The sequence below is a fragment of the Gallus gallus genome, chromosome 1 (assembly GCF_016699485.2).
Source record: "Gallus gallus isolate bGalGal1 chromosome 1, bGalGal1.mat.broiler.GRCg7b, whole genome shotgun sequence".
Taxonomy (NCBI): Eukaryota; Metazoa; Chordata; class Aves; order Galliformes; family Phasianidae; genus Gallus; species Gallus gallus.
In genome coordinates, this window is record NC_052532.1 from 64,204,525 (window position 1) to 64,219,603 (window position 15,079).

The 15,079-nt window shown below is 39.4% G+C and overlaps 1 protein-coding gene across 12 annotated transcripts in view; it reads left to right on the plus strand.

Annotated features, from left to right (window-relative positions):
- PIK3C2G (phosphatidylinositol-4-phosphate 3-kinase catalytic subunit type 2 gamma) overlaps nt 1-15,079 on the plus strand; it is a 280,521-nt gene that overhangs the window by 245,911 nt on the left and 19,531 nt on the right. For 9 of the 12 annotated variants that reach the window (XM_040655738.2, XM_040655778.2, XM_040655788.2 and 6 more), the window contains 2 exons: nt 3,466-3,541; nt 10,642-10,736. In XM_040655738.2, coding sequence (XP_040511672.1) covers nt 3,466-3,541; nt 10,642-10,736 — 171 coding nt within the window. Of the gene's footprint in view, nt 1-3,465; nt 3,542-6,510; nt 6,620-7,074; nt 7,705-10,641; nt 10,737-11,125; nt 11,333-15,079 lie in introns of those variants that run through there. The other 3 variants (XR_006932295.1, XR_006932296.1, XM_046905043.1) reach the window with 3 other exon arrangements.

A 15,079-nucleotide genomic window follows, 5' to 3' on the forward strand; every position in this document is an offset into this window, starting at 1 on the left:
GTATGCAATCATCTATAAACTTTGAGCCAGAGATAAACCAGTGCAAGAAGGTAAGCAATCAGTCACAGTGTATCAGGTATGAATAGATTCTATAAAAAGTATTATGGAGAGTTGAAGGCTATGTGAGAGGGCATGTAGTGGATGTAAATGGCAATGGTTGTAAATTACATTCACTTGTTTTCAAATATACACTGAAAACCAGGCCCATGGTGTGGTTCTAGAGTGAGTAACGTTTTAACAGCTGCAATAAAAGCAACAAAGTTTGATAAGAGCTTCCCATATTTCATTTGTATTTGATTCGCTGGAGCTACTTGAGATGTACAGAGCTGAGAAAACAGCTCCAGCGGTTCCCATATGGAATTATATAACACAATGATACAAAGTGCACCTAAGGTTTGTGGGTCCCTAAAACTCCCACCGCTCCTTTATTCCTGCAGGCAGATATCAAGCAGAGTCAAAATGGGGAGGGTTTAAAGTCTTCTCTTTTCCCCTGTCCTCTCCTGAAGTAATAATAGCTGTCACAAGGTCAGCTTTTTCTGGTTTCTTTCTTTCCTGCTGCTCTTCCATCCTGTTAAAGTATAACAGGTGCATGGGTGTTCTCTGACCCCAAATCTACTCTAACACAGCTGAAAATAAAGCTGAAAGCAGAGAGACTGCTCTTCTTAACAAAATTAAATCTGGCTTGAAATCTGGCTGTGTTTCACTAACAGCAGAGTGCTTTTCTTGTTAGGCTCTAATGGAGAGCAGTGACAGATTCTACTGTGCTACAGTGGTGCAAGGATGTGTCAGCTCCCCTGATGCCTTTGAAATTGCTTATTTCAGCTGTATCCTAGTGTAAGTGGAGGCAGAATTTGTCCCTTTTAAACTAATGGCTGAATAAAGGTCACAACCAGAACAGCACCGATGCACCTATATATACTTGCTGCTCCCTCCAAAATTAATATTTTGGGTGATCTGGAAAAATATCAACATTACCTTTTAAATAATTATTTAATAGGCTAAGAATGGTTAGACAACTGACAGGAGGCTTTCCTAAAAAATCCCCAGATGGTTGGCATCATAGGGAATTTTCATTTGTTGATGTCAATCTAATAATTCCAGGGGGGAAAGAAAAAGGTAGATGAGTTCTTGTGCTCTTCTTCAGTGCCTGCCTGTCTAGAAGGACTGTCATATGGTCTCTTAAGATTCCCATCTATGGTCACATGCCTTTGTAACAACAATTGTTTGTTCAGAAGCAGACTATGTCTGCCTAAATATGGTGCGCCCTTTATCACACATGTTCAAAGCTCTGACGGGTCTTAACTTGCTTAGCAATGTAACCAGATGCATTCTTAACTCCAAGCATGTGCTTCAGTCTTGGACTGGAGTCTAGTTGATTAACATCCCATTGACTTCAGCAGGATTTAGGAATCACCTGGAAGTTCAGCAGCTTTCCTTTTCTTTTGCCAACATTAGCCTTGCTGCTTCTCCACATGCTTCAGTGCCCATTGATGGACACTCAGAAAGGGAATACTTTGAACTTAGTGCTGTGGCACTGCAGTTTATGTGCCCATCATGTTCATGCCCGATGTATGATCTGCACCAATTCCACTTAACATTTCTAAACCAAATGGCATTTGTTTCAGAGTATTCTTTCCTTTAGGAATGAGAATTTGGTACTCTCACCTGAAACAATCTTCCCACCTCCTGTTTACAAACCACTATTCAATATATGGTCACTTATTGCTGAAAAAGTAAGTGGAGAGGAGGCAGAACGCCAGGCTGCTCAGTGTGGAACTTTTTTTGTTTCTCTTTCAAGTCAGTCTATCCTTCCTTCCACCTCCTGCCCACTTCTCTCAAAATCTTTCAGCTCAAAGGGCTGCTTAAGTTTCCCAACTTATTTTCATGCTGTCAAATAAAGACTGAGCTGCCAAAAATATCCTCTTTCAACCCTGGAGATTTCCTGCCCCTGGGACTCATGCTGAAAGAGCAAATGGAGGTCTCGCAAGGAATAACTTGGCTGTTTAGAGCTGTTAAAAGCTGAAGCAGGTGCACGGACTTTCTGCTATGAGCTGTCCTCATGAGATGAGAGAATAATTACTCATGCTTATAACAGACAGGTATGTTGGCAGCCTACTGCTACTATCATAGTGATTTGTCTTTCAACTCAGGGAAAATAATTTTGTTAGCTTATCTTTTTATTATTTTATTATTATTATTATTTTCAAGAAAAAAAAATCAGCGTGGGAGGAAAAATTCCAAACAGCGAAATTAAAAATAAAAGACAACTGCTGTAGTAAATCCAAGTTGCCTAATTTTATCTCCATGCTGCACATACAGTTCTTGTTTTTCTGTCTGCTGACCCCACGTGTTAACTCCTCACTATCTGCATTTGTCACTAAACTCTTCCTTTTTTTATTTTCCTTGCACAAATCATGCCACATCTTGTCAAACTGAAACAAGACAAATGCTACATGAAATACATCTTGTCGATAAGAGACACATTTTCCATGGCCAGGAAAAAAGCAATGGTGACATTTTAATGCTGGAATCTGGAAAGTCTCTTGTTCAGCCCATTTGTTAGTGTCAGTCCCAGTCGCATCAATATGAATGTAGCAATTGTAACAGTCTTAAAGAATGGCCATTCTGAAATACGGTTTATAAACAAGGTAATAAAATGTAATTACTGTCCACCTTTGATTCAGAATCCTTACAGTTCATATTAGAATTTACATTTTTTATTGCCTTGCACAATACTCAAGCCTGGAGATTTGGTTTATTGTTTTAATTCTCTAAAGCTGAATGTAACTACCTGTTATATATGTTTGCTAACACAGTACAAGGCACTACGTAAAAATAGGAGTTATAGTGCAGTACATAAGGTGGATTACTCTTTGAAACAGGATGATGAAATATGAGCATGCTTTCAAATCCGCTTTGGTTTCTGGTAGGAATTAACGCTGTGTGGACCTTTTCATTGTGAGTGTCCATTAAGTCTCCAAATGAGGTATCCAAAGCAGCCACAGGTAAGGTCAGGTGCTTGGGGCTGGTCCTGTGCCACAGACAAGATTTGCTTTGTCTATGCAATATTTAGAAGAGATGTTCTTCTGCAATTGTTTTGCAGATGGGGTACTATAAATGTAGTTGCAGCTGCTAACGCATATACGGAGACACTGAAGATCAAGTAAGAACGCAAATATATGGCCCACGTTGCACATATCTTTTTGGAAGTGTGTTGATAGAAAGGGGTGAGATAGGCACCAAAACAGCCTTCCTGAGACAGTGGTAAGGGGCATCATTATATTGCCAGTGCCTGTGCAGAAATCATTCCCTGGTGTTCCTGCCTGTGATCAGAGGGGAAAGGCTACCCTTCATTGCTGATTTCAATATATATTTTAAAAGCCTACCAGCAATCTGATCTCAGAGAACTAGTTCAGGGAACAGAGTGCATGCAGTATTCCCCAAAGTATTTTTATTGCCTTTCAGAATGAGCTTGTACTCAGCTTCTTCCTGAATTGGTCCAAACATACCTTGGCAGAAGCAGCATCATCTGTGACATCAGGTATGTGGATTACCAGTTTTACATGTTTTCTAAGAATGAATTCATGAGTAATATTGAATACAGTAATTCAGAGGTGAGTAAAGTGTTTAATGTGGCAATATTTTTTTAAGATGTACAAATAATCAACAAATACTTCCTGACTTCTCGAAGTCTCTGAAAACGTTTTAGTGATGTGAGCTGTAGCTTTCTCTCACTTTCACATATTCTGCTCAGCCTCGCTTCAATTCTTTTTGAATAAATATGCCTATATGCAAAGTAAACATTTATTTAGGCAGACTGTGGCAGGCTTCTTGTTTTACAAAACAAAAGTTTCAGAGAATGTTCCAGAGGAAAGGATTTGAATCATGACAAAGCACAGTGTGTACTTGGACAGGAAAAGAAAATTAGTGGTGACTTCAAAAGTCATTTTCAGAATGAGTGGAGCAGGTGAATAACAAAACATTATGTTAATGCCTAGGCATACATTATTAATGATTGTTGTAATTCACTTCTTACTAAGTGACATTCTGCTTTGTTCCCATAGTGCTTAACCTATTTCTCTCTTCTGTGCAACACCTAATTTAATCTAATCTCTGGCAGTATGACATTAAGAGCCAAAGCATAGGCCATATACAGTAAACTGTGAATGTTCTCTTACACTGCACTAGTTCTGCACTGAAAATAAACTTTAGCTATCAATTTTCAGGCAAAATAAAATCTCACAATTCAGCTGCTTTGCACTCCAAGTGACAGAAAGTTTCCAAGATGACCAGTTACCCACTTTTCAGAAAGTAGCTCAGCATATTTAGTTTACCTGTTAATTTATTATCTCTGAAGACAGGGGCTTTAATAACTCCTTTGCTGTGACCATTTTTTTAATTCATCAGAACAAAATAATTCCCATTTTATCTGCTCAGCCTTTGGAAGACTTCCCCTGTGTAGAGTTTATTTGATTAGGATATGCCATTATCAAATTAAATCCATTATGACTACTGGAAATTACTAATGATTGTTCTAACTTGTACAAAAGAATGAGAGGATAATGCAAAGATGGCCTAGGTGTCAGGAATATTCAGATATGAATCTCATCGCTGAATCTTATCTTGGATCAGAAAATCCAAGCCAGAATTCAAATGCAATATGAAATCTGAGTCTATAGGCTACCATTCTCCATAGACTCTTTAACCAAAGTTGTAGGCATGTAGGAGTGAACTGAAGCATAAAGAAGTTTAAGTCTGAGGTCTTTAGAGGGATTTTGACATTTCAGTAAGATTTAGTTCCTAATTACTACAGAGAATCTGGGTGTAAGTATCTTGTGCAAAAGCATGAACTCAATCTTCAATAAAGTTGTGAAATAAATAAGTCTCATACATCTTAAAAGTGGTGTCCTGAGACAATATAGTCCAAAAAGTGAGCCCTTTTTTTGGTTATCAATGGCATCAAAATCAGAGAACAGAATAAAGAAACAAAGGTAAGAACGTGATTAGTGAGTGTTTGATGAAAGCTATGTGACAGATAACCCAATCTGCTGATTCACTATGAACTCAGTGGCCCTGTTAGGTAAAGGTCGCTACACGGTCAGAAGAGATTAATGTAATGTAGCTACAGGGGCATTTTATTCCTGCTCAGAAACTCTGCCTTTTAAAGTTTGGACTCATTCATTCTAAGTAGGACAAAACCATTGTTTAACAGAAAAAAAAAAAAACTCCCTTTGGACTATGAATGGATTGCTGACATTTATTAATAGAATGCCAGTAGTGTACAAAGTCCAAACCAGGGCTCAATCAGTTTAAATTATGTAGAAACAAAGATCAAGAATTTGGGGCTGAGTTGCTTTGGGTATGGCACCACTTCTCGTCAGCAAGGAAGGGACTGCACTTAGTGAAAAGCTGAGTACAACTGGCATGAACTGGAGTGAACTGTAGAAAGGGATGAGCTCAGCTGTGTATGAGTTAGGTCAGCAATGAGACCACCAGCCATGCACTGCTAGTTAGCCATTTGAAAACATTTCACACATGTTACTCTATGCTTTGCCCCTTGTCCTTGGAGTTAGATTGCTGCATTACCCCAGCAAGCTAGATGACTTAGACCTACACTGTGTGACATTCAACACAGTATTACAATCCATCCTTTGAGTAAGAGGAGATATGAGTCCATCTAAGGCAGGAGGTTAGTGATCAAGCCAAGCTACCATATATACCATTATAAACGGAGCGGTTGAGAAGGACACAGTTGGCGCTAGGGGCTCTTGTTTGCTGAGATTACCCTGAAACACTTGATTTGAAAGAAAGCCCTATAGAAATGGTGTTCCTTGAGCTGGGGTGGGAAATAATTTCATTGAGCCTTCAGGAAAAAGGCGATCTCCATGAAAACAGTGCATCCTCCACCCAGAGATTTTGCTGCTTTATGAGCTTATAAGCACCTTTATTTTTACCTATTTTGAAGAATAACTCAGGTTTAATATGGCTTTAGTACAAGCTGAAGCTTTCCATGAGCCTGCTGATTTCTCTCTCAACCTTTACACGGACAAATGATTAGTCTTTTAGTTAGGATCAATGTAAAACAAAGCCAGTGCCCAGTAGAAGCGGGTTATGAATTTTGATCAAGATAGCATCCTTCTTTTATACAGCTTTAATTTACAAATGTTGTAGGTAATTACACTTACTAAAGTAAAATAAAAATTAAAATTTATGAATTTGTACTGTGCTCCCAGCAATGAAGAGATTAAAAATCAGTGCTAAATTTACTGTGACATGAATACTGATACAGTATTCCCAATGGAGCGGATTCTGAATTGCACTGAATATTGTCAGCATTTCATTATACCAAGCACTCTGCATGGGAGTGAGAGCAGATATCAGGAATGCTTTCACAGGCGTACGTTTTTAATAGGTCCCTTTAAAAAAAAAAAGGGGGGGAAAAGGAAGAAACAAAATCTATCTTTTTTTTTTTTTTAATGTCAAACTATGTTTCTTGTTTTTCTTCTCTAGAATTTTTGTCTCCTGAAAATATGGGTAATTGAGATTGTTTTTCCAAAGTTATGAAATTAAGAAGTTTTTGCTATTGGTTGTAACAGTTCACAACCCAGGTCCAGTTCTGGTAGGTATAATCAGTGTTGCATGTACATCAGTGGGTTTCTGTCCACTTAAGTGCAGTACAGAAACGGCTTTGTGTCCTTCCAAAGCAACATCCAAGCTTTTAAAAAATCAAAATGTACCATATGGCTCTCCATGGAAATTCCTATTCCTTGTGACTGCTCTCTCAGGAGAGTAGCCTATTACGTTCATCCTGTACTGTTTTCTAATCTGCTGCAGTTGCTCATTCTCAGTGTAAAGCTTTTCCCACAAGTTGCATTCCTATTTTAGTTGGATATAGGCTGGTTTGCTGGCCATAAGCACCCCTTGTTGGCTAAGAGGATGAAAGCTGCGAAATTTTGTTAATTAGCATTGCCATTTTCTTTGCAGTCCACAAATGAAATGCAATGTATTAAATCCCTGTTGATTTCATCCATTTTCCATGTAACATCTTCCTCACTGCTTCTATTTCTCATACAGTGTGCAAAGCCTAATGTGGATATTGTTTTAAAATGCTTCTAATGGAAACTTTGCACAAAATATTTAGAGCAAGTTCTCCATCGTGCAAGAAAAAGTTGCTTGGATGAAGAAAAGAACTACGCAACTGATTATTCTGAAGATCATTCCACCTCCAGTAGAAATAAAATTTGAACACTAATTTCCTTAATTATTTTCATCCAAAAAGAAGAATAAGCCCACAGTTTTCCAGTTTTCCAGAGTTTATGTTCTGTGATGAAAGACATTATAAACTGGCACAGTGTTTGAGTTTCTCTGCAGTGGGGATTGGCAGCTGGCACTCATGAGTGCTGGGGCATGCAGACACCAGTGATATAAAAAAATGTTACAAACCCAGCTCTGTTGGCAGTCCATCTTCAGGGTCCTCGTTTGATACGTGACAAGTTTTCCACTGACACCTGTGAGTGAGGAATCAGTCCCTGGGAGGAAAGTCTTGCTTCAGCTGAAGTCAGTGAAGCTTTATCGTGTATCTACAGCAGACTGGCATTTGGTCCTTGCATATAATGGAGTGCAAGTAGAGCGTGACAGTTCCTAAAAATGCAAGTCTCAGCTCAAGTCCATCTGCCGAAGCTGGACAGACTGGAAGTAATTATTGTATGTGTATTTTATTATCATTTGAAGCTAAAACCACCTAGACTTCAAAAAGGCTATGATTTAGCACTGGAAGTAGGAAAACATGAACTACTACATCTGAGTCTCACTAACAGAAACTGTCGTCTGTTATGAAACATAAGCTATAGATGTTTCTTCTGTGTATATCAGTTTTCTTGCATTTTTTTTTTTCAATCATTTTCTTCACTGTAGGGCTGATGAGTTTGGTGGGTTTTTTGTTAATGCTTGAATTATTACAGAGCAAGAAGTATTTTGGTAATATCCATAACCATACTGTCTGTTTTACATAGTCAACTAGAGATGCATTTTCATTGCTATGCTTTTCATTATTTTCAGCTTGGTTAGAAATTATTTACATTTCTTTTTTCCTAAGTGAAATTGCCAGCTCCCACAGAAGAGATCCTTCTCTAGGTATAAACACTCAGCTGTGGTTGCGCTGGTAGGAGAGAAAAGGCAAAATGTACCACTGAATTCAAATGACGTAATTCAGCCTCTGAGCTCTGTTGCTCTTGCTAAGCTGCTCAGGATGACCCACAGCAATTCACAAAATTAACAGAGCCCCTCAAGAGAATTGTGCCCTTAGATTAAAGCACAACTTCCTTGCATTACAGTCTTTATTGACCTAAGATTCTAAGTTTTCTATTGCAGCTTAATAGCAGAAGTCCACAGAACTTCTTTTAAAAATGGTGACACAACATAGCATGGCAGGGTCTGGGGGTGGGAAATGATTTTTGTGGGCTTTTTGTTATCCTGAAATAAATAAATAAATAAATAAACATCATTTTTTGTTTTGTGCAGTTTTCCTCACTTTCCTTATCCCTCACTGTCCTGCTTTGCATACAACAAATGAAATAAGGTGCAGTGTAGTTAAGTGATTTGTCACAGCTCATAGGGGAGAATAACAAATGAAGGGCTGCACCTCAGTCTTCTAAGTCCTAGCTCAGTGATTTCTTCGTAACGTTTCAATTCTTCAAAAGTCTGTTTCAGGCCTTTCTCTAATTAGGGTGTGATTAAAAATGTATTTTTGTAGTCTCCAAAGGGGAGAAGCTGGAGATGGTTTCCTATTCTAAAATTCTAGTCAAAACATCAGAAACTCAGAAGTGTTGCTATCTAGACCGTCTGGAAAAAATATACTATGGCAATTGTATATACCCACTGTTATTTTTAATTAATTTGAATTCCTTTCCTTAGGATAAATGGCAGTTGCACTTGCTCCCTGGCTGTCAATAGTATGTTACAGCACTGTAATTCTATCTGCTTAGCAGTTATGTTAGCCTCTGTTCACTCCAGAGGTTACACATTTAGTTTATTCTCAACGTGGCTTATTTTTCACAACTTCCCCTCTGCTGCTTCCTCTGCTGAACAACAGAGTGAAGGCTGAGAAAAGGGGTTTTGATTTCCTGCCCTCATGACCCTGGCTGTAACAGCTCTGGTGCACATGTGGAAAAGAGAGACGGAGAGTGCAAAGGAATGCACAGGTGTCTGCTGAGACTGAAAGGCAGATATGCGAATCCTGTCTGCTACTGAGGACGAACAGTCCTGATGCTCTCTAAAACACCTCTTTCTGCAGGTGCATAACCTTAGTACGTGATGGCAGTTCTTTCATGCTCACCTTCCTTTCTCATTCCTTTCACTTTTGGTAAGATAAGAATTAATTGCTGCTGATTGTTTTGCCTTACTGTCTTGCCTTGTGGTGAGTTCAAGGCTGGTGCTTGATTGGCTGATCCCAAGGCGTGTGCGAAGGAGCAGCACTTTATGTTTGAGATCTTCAGGTCAGGTACATTTTTAATAGGAAGGCAGAACAGAGCCCAGCTCCTTTGAAATCACTGTTTCATTGTAAAGTTTGCAGGATTAAGTTCTTCTTTTTCCATCTAAAGTAAATGTAAAATACTGAATGCCACACAGTCTTTGTCTAATTAAATGAATCCCTGTTTGTGCAAGTAGAGACAGGCCAGTTCATACAGACCATGTCTGGGTTGCCACAGTGTGGGGAGAGCCCTGAGCTTCAGACCAAGTGCTGCAAACTGGCTCATGTCCCCTGTGCTCAGCGTTAGCACTGCAGTATAAGCTGGTCAGAGAGATACCAACAAGCAGCTACTGTGTTCACTGTTACCTAGTTTACTGTGGTAAAAACCACAGGGTTTTTACCCTGGTACCCCTTGGGGTAAGCAACATGTCCCAGTGTAAGAACACACCTTTTTGGCAGTGAAGACAGCTGGCTTAACGCTTCCAACAGAAAGAAAGAACAGGATATGCTTAGTCATTTATTCTGTATTATGAGCCCGATCTTTCTTGCTTGGAAGCTGGAAAATGCTTTTCTCAGTGAAAATTGAGTCAAACTCTGTAAATAAATTTTAGTAGAAATTCTATGAAAGGAGTGGGTTACTTGAAAACCAGCATGGAACAAGAGAAATAAAGAATAAGGAAGGGAGAATTTAAATCTGTGAGATACAGAAGCTGTTATTGTAAATCTGCAATCATTTTGACTCTGGTCTGGAAACTTGCATTTGTGTGGATTTTTTTTTGTTTTATTTTGCTTTGTTTTCTGCTGGGAACAGAACAAAAAAAAAAAAAAAAAGAAAGAAAAGAAAACAGATGGAAAAGTTGCAATACTGATGAGTATAATAATTTTAAAGAATCCAGAAATAATTTTAACAGAAAAATAAATTTCTCACTGAAATTCAGATTGATGGCTGCTAGAAAACAAAAATCCCACTGTCAATATATAAAGAAGCAAGAAGATGAGCGCTGCATCACAGAGCATTTTCTTGATCCCACTCCCTGACAGTGTTTTCTAATTTCAATGCTAATTTAAGCAGGCAGTGGTTTGTTGTATGTATTCGTTCATGAATTCTGTGATATGTTAAACATCTGCTTCCACTAAACTGTTTACTAAAAAATCAAACGGTTTGGTTTTAGGTCCTCAGTCAACTGATGGTACACCTGGAGTACAGTTAGTCATATCGTACGAGGGCACTCATCTGACAGTGATGTTGAAACACATGAGGAACATTGTAAGTATTTTCATCATAATCTATAACTCTTAACCCTTTGACTTTTTCACAGAACTGTGAAAACATTAATCCTCAAACACAATTTCCAACATGAATAATTTTAACTCATAATTATGATGATATTTCTTTATCATTATTTAACACAGTCTTCCTTAGATCTTGCTTGGTATTGTTGTAAGTATGGGATCTGTATAGAAACCATGTTTGTCTAATGGCCAGCAATGACCTTTTCCAGGCCATATACAAAAGCAGTTCTGATGCCTATTGGCCCTTTCAGCTGATACATTTTGATATAAGTTAGGTATGTGACATCATGCAGCATCACAAGCCTTTGTAGGACATCATCTTGGTGCTGTTGATTATCCATATACTTCTTTCAATCCCCAAAGAACTGGTCTACAAACAGGGAAGAGCTCAGCAGAGGAAGTAGCGGAGAACTTCAAGAAGCAATGTCTCCTGATGCTGTGATGCTCATCTCTATAGCACACTGTCTTGAGGTTAAGTGGGAAATACTGCACGTTCTTGGAGCCAGGGTACGCAAGGAGAAAGCTGGCAGAGCTCCCTCAACACAAGGCAGGTGAAACTGTTTGATGAGAATATCATGAGAGATCTAGCTGGATCCCTCAGCTGAGGCAGTGTGTCTGCTATTTTGTCATGAGTTCAGCCACCTGGATGTGCTCTGAAATTCCTGGTTGCTCAAGTTTCAAGTAATGGCAATGGCAAATATATCATTCATTATCTTTGTCTAGCTGGAAGATTAAAGTCTTTCTGAATTGTTGCAGGCTCTTATTGCATACATTTATGCTTCCTCCATCTCAGATGGATTGCAATTGGTTTTCTTAAACAAGGCCAAAGTAAGGAATGTATGTGGGACCAGATGATAATAAAATAGGGCTGAATATTTAATTGGTTATATGAGTCACAGAATGACTCAGAATGACAGGGGTTGGAAGATCATCTAGTCCAACCCCTCTGTTAAATCAGTTTCCCTATGGTAGCTTATACAAGAAGCACCCAGGTGGATCTTGAATATCTCCAGAGAAGGAACCTCTCTGGGCAGCCTGTGCCAGTGTTCTGCTATCCTCACAGTAAACAATTTTTTCCTCACATTCATATGGAACTTCCTTTGTACCGGCCTATGCCCATTACCCCTTGTCCTGTCGCTTGGCACTGCTGAAAAGAAGCTGGCCTCATCCAAGTCATTCCCACTCATTATCTGTAAGTCTTCAAAAGATATCCTCTAAGTCTTCTCCAGGCTGAACAGCCCCAGGTCTCTCAGCCTTTCCCCATAAGGGGGATGCTCCAGGCCCCTCATCATTTTGGCCCTCCACTGGACTGTCTGAGAAGTTGCCTCTTTCTTGAACCGAGGAGCACAGAACTGGGCACAGTACTCCAGATGTGGCCTCACCAGGGCAGAGTAGAGAGGGAGGATCACCTCTCCTGACCTGCTGGCCATGCTCTTTTTAATGCACCCTGGTATACCATTGGTCTTCTTGGCTACAAGGGCACACTGCTGGCTCACGGCCAGCCTATTATCCACCAGGACACCCAGGTCCTTCTCTGCAGAGCTCCTTTCCAGCAGGTCAGCCCCCAACCTGGACTGTTGCATGCAGTCACATGAGGCATATGTAGGTTCAACTCTTCTCCATTTGCCACTCCAGCTTCTGATCTGCAATTCAAGCATATTCAATTTGGTCTATAGAACATCCAGTAAGTTTTCAACCTTGAGGGACTTTTTTGTTTCCCATATGCCACCTTGACAGGTGAGATCAGCTTCTGCTGGTCCGGTTTATATGAGCTTTACCTTTTGGATATAGCTTAAAGCCTCCTTTATTTTTTTTCTTTTGCACTTTCTAACACTGAATAACAGTGATAGGCTTCTAGTTGGTGGAAGGAGAATATTGAAATGATTGTTATGTTCATGTTCTTACCATGAGTTCAGGCGGGTAATGTGAAGATGTATGCAAGCAGAGTTACAGATGTTGGAAGCAGTCATTCTGCATATTTCTGGCTCCTGTATTCTTTAACTTCAAAAGTTCCAGTCATTTAATTAAATTAGAATAAATTATAGTGTAGATGGCTGTGCATAGCAAAACTGAAATCCAGGGTTCAGGCCACTTTGGTGAAAGGGACAATACAAATTTAAATTGGCTTCTGGCTTTTGGAGGTAGTTGATGTAAATTAAATCAATTTCAGTGAGTTTGCGGCAAACTGGTAGGAGTCCAATTCAGTAAGACCAGCAATGATTCATGGCTTGAAAACAAGGTGACTGTTGTAGCAGCCTAACTTAGGCAATCATGTTTTTAAATCCTGGGCTTCTGATTCCTTCCTGCTATCCTGCCATCTGCTGTGGTGCTTTGGGGTACTGTGATACTGGACTGCCTTCGAACTAGCAACCTATTAAGGAACGGTTATTAGGTTCTTTATCCCATTAGTTATCTTCACAGCTTTCCAGTTGTGTAGATCAATCTCTCTGACATGCTTTTCTTTTTCCTTAATTTCTCCCCCCCCCCCCCCTTTTTTTTTTTTTTCACTGATTGATCAAGGAATGTAAAAGTATGCCAAGATCATATCTTATACAAGACATGTTAAAGTGATTTCAGGTACATTCAGTCTTTTGCAGACTCTCATTAATTATTTTTAGTGGTTCATCTTTGCAATCTTGCCTTGTTTTGGAATTTATAGTAAATAATTTGTGTGTCTCTTCTTCATTTACTTATCACTTTATAGAGATTTTATGATGTGTTCAGATGTGAAAATTATTGTAATGGGCCAAATTAATCCCAAATATAGCCTCACAGAACTGACAAGGAGTTGTGATGCAGAATTCTGATCCATGTAAATGCATTTATTATTTATGGGTGGATAGTTCTACAGATTTTAATATGTATAGATCCTGTTGTGCAAATCCTATATTAACATATGATGCACAAGATAATCCCTAAGGACCTGGTATTGTTTATAGCCAATCTCAAAATGGTTCTTTAAAAGAGGAAGTCAAAAGGGTGCTTTGCAAGATTTTTCATGAAGCTATCCCCATTCATGTGGGAAAGAAAATGCCATGTCATTTGAGAGAGCACTGATCTGGTGCAGACATGCCTGAGGACAGTGTAATGTAGGTGTATATACGGGTTCCGTAGAGCAGACACTTTTATGCTGATGCATCAACATGTGCTGGATTTGCTGCATACCTACAAATCAGCCATCCCTAGATCTGCTTTCAAGCATACTCTCCCAACTCACACCAAGATTACAGTTGTATGTTATGAAGGACAGTCCTTGAAGAAAACTTATTTAAAAATCCTATGAAGACCAATGTTGGAGTAGAGTAGCCACAAATTTTCAAAAACAGAAAAGCTGTGATAATAGTAAGATACAGTTCTCCGAACATGTTTATGCATGTGCATGTGCATAATTTTAATTCAGCCTCTTGGACCATTACTTGCATGCCTGAAAGGCAGACTGTGCAGCACTGTACTTTATGTACAAGGCATGGAGGCAATATTGTTTCAGTAAAATGAAGCTGAGTTGGAAGGAAAGGGTGGTGTAGCAATGACCTAAAGATGTTATATGGAGACACTGGGAGATTTCGCCTCTCAGTCTTAGACGATGTAGCAGCAGAAGGGGATGAAACAAGGTTAGCTTCTTACACAATTGCAGTAATAAAGTACCTTGCACGATGCTCTAAGTAGTCTAAAGAAGAATATACAGGATCCAGGTGAGGTTTGTCTGCTAGGAATGAGAAGAATCCAACTGTGGCAGGCCCATACCCAAAGAATGGCAGCAGTTAGGAGCAGGAGCACTGGGAGAGTACTAGGAAGAACGCTTATGAGGCAACATGAAAGGCACAGCCTCCCACATCTGCAAAGAAGCCGTGGAGGTGGATTTATGAACACTGGAGATACACAGGTGTTGATCTTGAACCATCTTCCATTTATGTACATTAACCAGCACAGAAAATTGGAAATATCAAGATTATAACAGAACTTAGAGCAGTGTATGGGCTAGCTTAGTACTGCCTAAGCCAGAAAGCCAGGCTAACTGCTGCTATGCTGCTGGGCTTGCTTGTCTATTCAAAAAAGACACCAGAGGGAAAGAAGTAGCCGTTTCTGAAATTCAGAGAAAGGTTGTTTAATGTATTTCTTTTTGTGCTTCATAGAGATCCAGAGGGGAACAGCAGTTGAGCATTGGCTCAGAAGGAAGTGTGTGTTGTCTGTTGATTTCATTGCCATGACTTCAGGCATGCCCTGTTTTTCCAGATAAGCAGCTAAACTTTCAGTTCTCACCGCTTAAACATTTTTGCCCACTACTTCTTGTGGACAGAAAAACTCTTCAGTGGTAGT